The sequence below is a fragment of the Aspergillus tubingensis genome (assembly GCF_013340325.1).
Source record: "Aspergillus tubingensis WU-2223L DNA, scaffold_9, whole genome shotgun sequence".
In the NCBI taxonomy this organism is placed as follows: Eukaryota; Fungi; Ascomycota; class Eurotiomycetes; order Eurotiales; family Aspergillaceae; genus Aspergillus; species Aspergillus tubingensis.
In genome coordinates this window covers 2107448-2118113 of record NW_023336283.1, presented here as the reverse complement: position 1 = coordinate 2118113, position 10666 = coordinate 2107448, and the positions used below count along the sequence as shown (strand labels likewise).

The following is a 10666-nucleotide window of genomic DNA, read 5'->3' as shown; positions in this document are numbered from 1 at the left end:
CATAGACCATCTAGAACCCATCTGCCCCTCTCATTCACCCTCAATCGCGTCCAACGCGTCACGAACCACCTTTCCCATTGGCCAGTACCCAGAAAGTGGATTTTGGTGATTCTTTCGACATCCAGGATGGTCTGAGGATATGATTGGCTTCTTGGATGGTTGAAGAGTTGTGGACATGTTTCTGGTGGGTGAGGGCCAGCTGGATTGGGGTAAGTGAGATGAGGGGAATGTAGAGATTAGATGATCTGATAGTATTGATTCATCTCTTGGATGGGATCAGTTGGGGTAAGGTTCTGTTGGTTGTGTAGGGTAGGATGGGATACTTATGGATGGGGTTACTTGTATCTTGGGGAATACTAACAAGTGCAAAATATATCAATTAAATAGCTGACGGTCTATATAGCTAGTAATCCATAGATAGTAAGTAAATGCATGAACTGATACAAAGAGGGTATCAGCATCCAATATCCAACATCAAACATCGCTCACTGCACAAGAACATATTCAATCATAACCCATAAATCATAACTCATATCTCATAATACCTCCCTACCACTCCTCCTCCTCCTCCTCATACCGACTCCGACTCCGACTCCGATGTCCATGACCATGACTATGACCATGATGATGGTGATGGTGATGGTGATGATGTCCATGACCATGTCCATGACTCGACGACCGCCGATAATGACTACTATGATATCTCGTATACTCCGTCTCGCGATCATCATCAACCTCCACTTCCTCCACCTCTTCATCACTATCACTCTTCTTCATCTTATTACTAACGAAGTTCCCCAGAATCGCACCCCCAACTGCACCCAGAAGTCCATGGTCTTTCTTATGTCCCAGATAATACCCCGTCGCGCCACCCAGGACAGCTCCGCCGAGGCTGCGCTCGCCTTCTTCTTCTTCACCGGCAGCAGCACCACCAGCGGTGGTAGGATCATTATCGTAGGCGCGGGACTGCTGTTCGGTCTCCGGGGCTGGAGGAGCAGGAGGAGGGGCTTGCATGTCTGCGGCGGACTGGGCACTATTTGTCCCCCGCTGTGTCAGTAACACATAACCATGTACATACACAGAACGAAGTATAGATATAGAATGCGGCAGAGGTATGGGAACAGACTAATACTCAGCATTACTCCCCCTCCGAACAGGCGGTTCGTAGCCCGGTGCCAGACGATCGGGATCATATTGCGGCACAGTAGCATTAGACTCATTGTTAACATTGTTGAGATTGGTGTTGCTGCTACTAGCAGCCTGTGGATTCCATTGTGTCGGATAAGACCGAGGAATCTGGCTCACGTCGTACTGAGAACTATAAGCGGGATCTTGATTCGGCAGTGCATGCTGGTTGTAGAACTGTTGCGGTTCGTAGTCGTATCCTGCGTGTTGGTAGACGCCGTCCGGGGGAAAGTAGTACGGTGTCTCGCTGTTTGGGACGGGAGGGGGGTATGGTTGTTGTTGGTGCTGGGGGTAGGGGTCGGTCATTTTTGGAAGTATGGAATAGAGTATTGTTGATCTGGTCTGGTTTGAGAATTAATCTATGGTAGGGAATGTTGGTATGTATGTATGCAGCTGCAGTTGTAATGGCTGTTATATTCGGATAGTATATGGATGTCTTGTGAAGATGATCAGCTGGGGCTTGCTGCGGGTCTGGGTGGTGAGGGACTGGCGGCTGACGGGGGTGGGTGCAGGTGACCGTGCCGCACGACTCAGCCTCGCGAACACATACGAACTGATGACTCGGACTTGGCGACAGGGTGGCCTGTTTTTACGCGGTCGGGCCGGCCTTGTTTGCTTTGGCTAGAATGGAGCGCTCCTACAGGGCTATTGTCTTCGTGTTATTCTTGATATTGCGTGATCTATCACGTAGGTTCACCAACAAAGCGGTGTGCTTGGATGAATGCAATAGTTGATTGATGAATAACGAACATGTAGATCTAACATCACTTCATGAAAAGTCGGGGAAAAGAGCACGAGGTAGTGGAGGCATGTAGTTAGGGGTATCCCAGCAACTGTAGAAGGTGGGCTTCAAGACAGAAAACATACAAGCAGGGAGAAAAGAGACGGCTCGCAACACTGAAAGACTGAAGCATACAAAGTAGAAAGTGAGAGCGAAATCAAGGTCAGTTATGACCGATCACCACCTGTCGGGCTGAATGGGTCGCGCTATGCAAGTGACAGCGCAGGTATGATCAAGTCCCCGAATGAGAGACGGATTGAAAGAGGGACCATAACATAGGCCAACTAAGTTCATGCGTCCAGCACATTGTTAGCCCCTGGCGAACGGAATGACCAGTCCTCTTGGGATTTGCGCGAATAACCGGAGTTGCAGATGTGACCAGTCTAGTGTACACCCAGTACCCGAGTCTAAAGACCTGCTTATTTGCTCGCCGCACTCCGCGTCCTCCGGCCTACCCACTCAGCGAGCATCGCATCCAGCTGGCTGGTCATCTCCCTTAGCCTCTTACTCTCTTCCTTGAAGAGACAACCAGTAATCGGGTGGTCAGGACCGGCAGGCGGAATGTTAGAGTTATCGTGCACAATGATAAATAGATCGCGGATGTCGTTCTCGTCATCCAAGTACGACCGCAAGCTAGCATCGCTCCAAGTCGGTGTTCCAGCAGACGCAGTCTCAAACGACGCAGGTACGGCGTCGATGCCTCTGTGATCGCTGTCACCAGCAATAGGAGATAAAGGCGGGGACACCGATGAGACCGAGTGTCTCCCAGGGGATGGCAGGCCTGCCACCAATCCTGGTGTAAGAGGTGAAACCGGCCCTTCCAGCGGAGAACCGTTGAGGGGCGAGTCTAGACGCTGGGGCTGGTAGTTCAACACCTGCTTCGGTGGGAATCTCTGTGGAGGAGACGCCACAGAACGTTGTTGAGAATAAGTGTTCTCAGACACATCCTCCTCCCAGGTTTTCTGTATATCAGTGGACGGGTATTCCTGGTGATCGAGTGGAGTCAAAGCTGGCTTCTTTGAAGGACTTGGCACACGGGCAGAAGACAACATAGCTTCCTGGCTGTCGTCAAAAGGCCCCAGGGGAGGAGATGATGGGATATCGTCATCCTCTTCCGATGTTACTTGTCGGATGGTTTGATCCTTCGAACTCATGACTGGTCTCGGCTCTTCTCTAGCATCGACGGGACTTTGAAGACCAGCTTCCTGGATTATGTCTTGCCTAGTTGGAGACATAGCCGAAGGGGGTTGCTTCTGCAGCTTGCTGGTCTGTCTCTGCACCACCAAGGGTTTAGGCGATCGAGCAGACTCGGGAGAGGACAAAGAATCCGACGATGTCTTCGGTTGTGGGGATGTCCGAGACAGCTCCGTTGAGGTCTTTTCCGCTTCATCCGTGTCCTCATCGTTAGACTTGGTCTTCTTATCTTTCCTTTTGAACAGACCGCTGAGCATTCCTGGCTTCTTGTCTTTGCGTTTCTTGTCATCCTTGTTCTTGTCAATAGCGCTGAGCGCCTTGTCGATCGCCTCCATGCTGCCGCGACTCTGCTGACTGATTAGTTTCCACAAAGACAGAGGTAGTGAGATATATGCTTACCTCTTTCGCCTCACCGGATGAGTTCTCATCCCGAAGCAGGTTGGGTGTCAGAGAGATCTTCTTAGTTTCAACAGTATCATCCTTGAAGAAGGAGTCTGTATTCCGCACAGTGCCATTTCTGGACCTGCTGACAGCATTGTCCGCTGGAGACTGTTAGCTTCCATTCTGTTATCTCTGGAGAATGTCCTCACCTTCCGTTTCGAATATTTCCTGGCTGGACCGCTGTTTGTCGAGACCAGCGCTGTCAGGCTCTTGCACTTCCTGAATGTCATCTTCTTCGAATCCTCTATCCTTCGACTTGGGCCTGAGAGGCTTGACGACAATGTCTTCATTTTGACCATCCTGTAAGTGATCCGCGTCCTCCCGGGCCATATCTTCGTCCTGGAAAGAAATATCGTCGTCCATTTCCTCTTCGGTCGAGTATTCAACATCAGATGCTTCGATGTATGTTGGGCTTGTGAAAGTAACGGTCTTTGCATTTCTGCGGCGCATTGCTTTCTTCAGCGGATTCTTGGACTTTTCCGAATTGTCGCCAAGCATGGTTGCGGACAACTGATGACGTTAGAAAGAACCATGGACTCAAACCATCAGCACTTACATCTACGTTTCTGTGTTTATTCAATCTCGCCAACCTCTCCGTGGGCGTCTCAATGTGCTCGGCTGGCAAGTAACCTACCGGATAATTAGCTGACGTTGTGTAACATCGAGGGGTAACCTACCAATACTGCCATCCTTCACGATCCTAACAAGCCACCAGTAGCTGTTGCTATCGTCCAAGAGAACCATAGTATCACCCTTCGCCGCATTTGCTTGTCCGTCAACGGTCGCAAAAAAGTTGTGAAGGGCATAAACAAATTCAAAATCGATGTCCTCTGGTCAGGGTCAGTCATGGTCCAGAGCTAGACGGCTGAGGGCAAAGGAGATGTTTGGATCCAGGCGGATTGTGTGACACGCGATGTCTGCGTATTTCCCGAAAGGACCAAAAGAGGCGGGACGCACCGTCATCAATCGATGGAGAGCTTGAGATCTTGTCCATGAGATCGTCGTCCATCATGTCGTCGCTCTCCCCATCCGCAAGATCGCCTTCCTCGGAACCCCCAGAATCACCCTTGTGATGATGGTGTCCCAGTTCGTCCACTTCCTCAATATCATCATCGTCATCGTATATATCAATCCCATCGCCGTATCCAGCTTCCGGATGGCCGTCTTCGGCGCCGGGACCGTGCATCATTTCGGATTTGATATCCTCGTCCGCATGGCGAAGGGTTTGCTCCTGGTGAGGAGCGACTCCAGATGAGTGAGTAGGTTGTCGCGTGTGATCTTTAGCTGAAGGAGCGTTGTGGTCTTGGAGGTCAAGGGTGTCTATCATAACATAATCCGGGTCAGCAAGGGCGGAGACGGTATACGGATCGGCAACCATGTGCTGGGAGTAGACGTACCAGCCCGTACAATCCGTGGCCTCGCCATGTTTGCTACGTTTCTAAGCAGTCACAACTATGATTTGAAGGGAGCGTCTCTCAGTTTTTCCGCACGAAGGCACGACTTATGGGATCACGGGGCATTGGAACCACGTGGTAACGCAACTGGCCGCTGCCCGACGTCCGGGTGGGAACGGTAAGGGAGTGTGAAGATATATTGGAAAATCGAAAAAGGAGCGAGTTCCACTGGAAATTCTAGCTGCGATGAATGTATCGACGCGAGAAGAAGGAAGGAAACGCCAGGAACAGCAACGGCGGGGGTGGGTACTTGGGCGTCCGACCAGGCGACGAGGGTTCAGGCAACAAGGCGAAAGAAAGACTTCCAGAGTGACGCAAAGACGAAAGCAAAAGCGAAGCAATAGAAAACGATAGCCAAAAACGCCGATGTTTTGGAGAAGTGAAGCTGGTGCCCAGAACCGAGTCAAGAAACCAAAGGCCGGACGAGTTCCCCGGACTTTCTGGATTGTTTGAGACAGTCCCGAAAAAAGGAGGTCTCCAAACTGGTTGCTCCAAACAAGCGCCCCTTGCGCGCGCTTATCCACTTCCTACCAAAGAACGGCGCTCAGGGCCCGTGCCTGGCCCTGCAGCTGACTGGCCACGCGCCAACGCCGTCTTAGGTAAGTGCGGCTAACCTGAAGGGGTTAACACGATGGGGTAGCTGAGGTAAGATGATGCTTGAATAGGGCTCAGGGCATAGGGCCAGGGCGACAACATCAGGTGATGGGGGCGAGATGGGCGAATTGGCAGATGATTAAGTGGTTCTGGAGTCACGGCGGCCTCTGACTGGCGGTGGATGGTCGATCCCTCCGTCATGAACGACGCCGTGTACCACCTAAGCTGCACTGCTGATTGGCCCAGGCTGTCCCCCACTTACGTCTGCTGCTCCGACCCTTCAATGGAACCCTTCAATTCAGCTCCGTCATCACCCGATATTGCCCTTCGTTCACCATTTTCGTCCCTGGTGTCTGACAATTTTTCCTTCTTTCTTCCCTCCACAGCTGCCTAGAAGCACGCCGTTTGTTTTCCTTCTTCTGCCTAACTCCATCCCACTGCCTGCCCTATCATCCCTAGTATATTACTTTGTTCTATTTTAGTGTTATTTCTCCATCTGACTCACTGCACTTTTGAGTTTAGCTCCGCTGTGGGATCGGGACCCTCCGATAAGTAGTAGCATTACGGAGTCGATAAGATTACAAACGGTCTCTCCCGCCCACTCCTCCTTCTACTCCTACTCCTCTTACTATTCATTCACTCCCCCTCTTCCTTATCTTCATGTGCAAACTTCGAGCCATCCGCAAGCCCCACGACAGTTAGATCGTGGCCGTCTGATCCTTGACGCCCTTGGATATTACTTTGCTCTCTCTCCGAGGGCATGGCTCAGACTGGGAGGAACAACGGGTTGGTTGGGTTGAAGCTAGAGACATCCTTTCACCATTCGCCGAGACCCCGGTGGCGGGGTGATGATGGAGGCAGAAGAGCGTCGGATCAGGGAGACGGTATCGAGGGCGATCGTACAAACATCTTTCACGATTATCACGCACCCCGTTGCGGTACTGATGAAGACAACAGTGCTTTGAGTGGTCTGCACTCAGCGACACCCCCCATCTCCGTTCCCCGTCATGATGATTATCCCAAGCAAGATGTCACCTTTCCTCACAAGCCAGAGGATGTCCAAGCATCATCTCCGCTCGACAGCTTTCTTCAAGAACGCCGCCCTTCCATCAGCTTTGACGCCGCCCTTGACTCTGGCCGACGCCGACCGCTAGAGGATCCCTCTTCTCCAAGAGGAGATGTGAGGAGCCGCACTCAACGGTTCCAAGCAAAGAGTTCGAGCTTGAGGAATTCTTTGCCTCTGGAAGATGATGCTGACCACAACGGAAGACAGGTGGGACTCAGTTCTAGCCTCAGGAGGCAGCAGGAACGACGAGCCATCCCTACCGGGATCGCTCGCGACAGCTTCCCCGAAGAAAACGGTGCTATCCCATCTGATTATGAGCATCCTACTTCTCTCACGTCTCTATCTACTGCGTCTCCTATCACAGAGGAGCTGCGAACCCCTCCAGAAGGGTCCCGGGGCATGTTATCGTCCCCCATCTGCGTGGCCTCGCCAATGCAGACGTTCGCCTCGCTTGATGATCGCAGCTCCTGGTCAGGCAGTGTCATGACTCCTTTCGGAAGTAAAGCACGAGGCCTTCGCGTCTCAACCCGCCAGCGGTCTCGCAGATCTACTGCCTCGAGCGGCAAATCTCCAGCCAGCATGTTTCTGTCCATGTGGAGCGCGGGTGGTGACGAGCCGGCCCCTCAGCCAGATGATGAGGGACAAATGGTCGGTACTGAGTATGTCCTTGGCAAGCAGATAGGATTTGGTGGCTTTAGCACAGTGAAAGAGGCCTACAAGGTCGAAGAAAGTGGCAAGACAAAACGGCTTGCCGTCAAGATTGTCAAGAAACAAGTTTCTGGACGGAGTGAGAAGGAAAATGACGAGGTTCAAGCGGAGTTCGACCACGAAGTGCGAGTTTGGCGATATTTAAGCCATCCGAACGTACTGACGTTGGACGCGGTTTACGAGACCGACTACGCTACTTTCTGCTTCACAAAACTGGCTATCGGCGGCACCCTCTTCGATCTCGTGCGGCAGAACCGCCGCGGGTTGGACATGACACTAGCCAAAAAGTATGCGTATCAGCTCGCGTGTGCCTTGAGATACCTCCACGAGGATGCTCGAGTTGTTCATAGGGACATAAAGCTGGAGAACTGCTTGTTGGATCCTACTGAGTCCCCTGATGGGACGAAGACATCTACACTCGTTCTTTGCGATTTCGGGATGGCAGAGTGGATGAACTCGGACAATGAGGACGCATCACCTGATCCTTACGATAACGCCGCAGACCGTCCCCCACCTAAGACCATCGGCCCTGCTGGTTCCAGTACCAGCGTTGCGGGAAGCTTAGAGTACGCTTCCCCAGAACTCCTTTCATCGACGAATGGAGTTATCGATCCTTCGGTGGACATGTGGGCATTTGGCGTCATCGTGTTCACGATTGTCGTCGGATCACGGCCATTCCAGGATGCTTTTGCTCCACGGATTCAGTCAAATATCCTCAGTGGGAATTGGAATAAGCATGCTGTGGTGGGTGAAGAAGCGGATCCCCAGCTTCGCCAGGACAGAGAAGATGCACTGGAATTGATAATGGGCTGCTTAAATATGAACGTTGATAAACGGTGGTCGATCCGCGACGTGCTGTGCTCCCGCTGGTTGCGGGAATTCATGGAAAATGCAGAGAGCCCTACGGAGTCGGCATGGAAGCTGTAAAGGGCTTCATTCGTTGCAGTGCCTCAACGCATTATATTCTTTCTTTATTCCTAGTCTTTTCATTACATCTATGAAGGGATTGGGAATGTTGCTTTACGAACGACCGATGATCATGACTGGCGCTTTTATGATACTGACGAGCGCTGGTGTTTCCGGAATGTTGATCATCTAATGATACCCTCTTTTCAATTTTGGCAGCGTTCTGATATATTGAGTTTGAAATTTTTGCTTTAGCGCATTTCGGTATACCTCTCTACTTTGTGTTTCTTGTTCTAGGCATTTCAAATCGCGGTCGGGGACATTCTTTGGGCAAGAAGAGGGTCTGGTTTTGGTTTGGTATCGCATCTTCTTTGACTTCACCTTTCCACATGAAACAAATCGCTTCTTCTCCTGGTGACAAGGCATGGCGTTGTTTCTTTTTCAGCGGTGAGGGTTTGCGAACAAAACGTGTCGTTTCTTCATTTCCTTATATCATCTGTATTACCTACCTATATCCGGACGGTCTTCTTGCTTGCTGAGAGGTTCTCTGGCTTTTTGGTGTGTCCAGTCTCTTCTCTTTTCTCAGGGCATTTGCTTTCTTGACATATGAGCGGCATTCTGCTAGTATGAATGAAATGAACAAATGGTGGTGGGAGAGGGACTTGTATCTAGCTGAGATATCAATCCACTGGCTAAATTACTACTATAATCGAGGTAGATGTAAGAAAACCAACGTATGTAGTAAAGAGATGGAAGAGTAAGTCAAGCCTAAATGTAATGAAACATATCCACAAGCATAACATAACATACAAGCATATTTATACAAGAGATAATAAACCAACAAAACACTCAACAAAACGAAACCACAACATCATCTATACCTACACCCACAGATCACACACCCCCGTAAGGAAATCACCAAAGCCTATTCTCCGGCAAGACCTTCTCCTTCCTAACACCAGCAGCCGACTTCCTCTCGACCGGCGACCTAAAGAACAAACTAGGACCCTCCATCGGCTTCAACAAATGACTGAGGTACCCCCTATGCGCCGGATCCCTATAATACTCAATATCCCTTCTCTTAGTCGGATCCGGCAACCTATACGAATACCCCATCTCCTTCATAACCTTCGACTCAGTCAGGGCTTCTCCATCCTCCGCGACCGCCAACGCCTCACTCCCACTCTCCTTCGTCCAAGCCAAGGAGACAAACGGATGCATCTCGCGCTTCATGATCCTTGCAATGGCCGACTTAGTATAGAATCTCGTCGTGACGGATCCACCCGCCGCCTCGACAGCCGCGATCGCAGGCGCAGACGCCCTCGACACAACGATATGAATCGGCTGCTTGAGCACACTGTCGACGGGGACCTCGTGGTCGTCCTTCTCCACGCCCCGGCCGAGAAGCTTCACGCCCTCTTTGGTCTGGTGGATGCAGCGGGATTGGGCGAGTTCGCGCACCGTGATCGGGCGGGTTGGGTCGATCCGGCCTTGGTCGATCCAGGATTGGATTCGGTCGAGGTTCACGGGGGCGAGGTCGATGGAATGCCTGTTTCATTATCATCTCATTAGCATTCATTCATTTATTGTATCACATCCATCAAACTCGACAATGGGGGATGAAGAGTAAACGTACACATTATTAAACCCCCTCTCACCATGGACCACAATCTCAGGCGTCTGACCACCATTAAACGCAGCGGGGACTTTTCCATGCTGCTTCTGACCCTTGTGACCTCTTCCAGACGTTTTACCCTTTCCGGAGGCAGGTCCTCGACCTCTTCTGATGCGCTTGTTGTAGGCGCCCTGTGTATCGGAGAGCGAGGCGAGGATGTGCGCGTTCCGGCTTTGTTGGTGGATAGGAATAGCTGCTTGGGGGAGGAGGAAGGCGGAGAGGAGGTTCGTTGTTGTAGTGGCCATTGGCCGCTGCCATTGGAAGGGCAGCAATTGGAGCCGGGGTGGCATGGTGCGGTGCTGTTGCTTGTGATGGGGTGGTGTTGATGGTTTGAGGTTTCTTCCGCGGACAAAGATCTTTCGTTTTCGGGGAGTGAGAGAGGGTTGGGTTGATGCCTGAGGTGTGGATGGGATGGGTCGGTCGGGTCGGACCGGAGGATTGGTCGGGCCGGGGACTTGAGAGGGTACTACTTTCTACAACAGTACGCAACGGTTATTACTATAGGTACTGTTTTCTTTGGAGGGGAAAATGAGATGTCATAAGTGAGTGACTTCTGGTGTAGTGTTCTTCTGTATATGTGTGAGTTATGGAGATATGTCTTGTTTGGAGACTGATGGTTAGTATTTCTTTGGTTATTTAACTTAAGATCTGTCGAGTACATC

The 10666-nt window shown here is 51.2% G+C and overlaps 4 protein-coding genes across 4 annotated transcripts; 1 reads left to right on the top strand and 3 right to left on the bottom strand.

The window, feature by feature from the left end:
• Nucleotides 1-549: 549 nt before the first annotated feature.
• AtWU_08770 (uncharacterized protein) lies at nucleotides 550-1491 on the bottom strand (the record flags this gene model as incomplete). Its single annotated transcript, XM_035503878.1, has 2 exons — nucleotides 550-1033; nucleotides 1127-1491. 2 exons carry the CDS (start codon nucleotides 1489-1491, stop codon nucleotides 550-552), a joined length of 849 nt encoding a protein of 282 aa, XP_035359771.1.
• An 894-nt stretch (nucleotides 1492-2385) lies between these two features.
• Nucleotides 2386-5026, bottom strand: AtWU_08769 (SH3 domain-containing protein; the record flags this gene model as incomplete). The annotated part of the gene is made up of 7 exons (XM_035503877.1): nucleotides 2386-3507; nucleotides 3560-3702; nucleotides 3751-4111; nucleotides 4158-4231; nucleotides 4279-4431; nucleotides 4559-4921; nucleotides 4999-5026. 7 exons carry the CDS (start codon nucleotides 5024-5026, stop codon nucleotides 2386-2388), a joined length of 2244 nt encoding a protein of 747 aa, XP_035359770.1.
• Nucleotides 5027-6409: 1383 nt separating this feature from the next.
• AtWU_08768 (serine/threonine-protein kinase) lies at nucleotides 6410-8350 on the top strand (the record flags this gene model as incomplete). Its single annotated transcript, XM_035503876.1, has 1 exon — nucleotides 6410-8350. One exon carries the CDS (start codon nucleotides 6410-6412, stop codon nucleotides 8348-8350), a length of 1941 nt encoding a protein of 646 aa, XP_035359769.1.
• Nucleotides 8351-9244: 894 nt separating this feature from the next.
• Nucleotides 9245-10294, bottom strand: AtWU_08767 (mitochondrial 54S ribosomal protein uL15m; the record flags this gene model as incomplete). Its single annotated transcript, XM_035503875.1, has 2 exons — nucleotides 9245-9878; nucleotides 9966-10294. The coding sequence occupies 2 exons, from the start codon at nucleotides 10292-10294 to the stop codon at nucleotides 9245-9247; spliced, it is 963 nt and encodes a 320-aa protein (XP_035359768.1).
• Nucleotides 10295-10666: the final 372 nt, after the last annotated feature.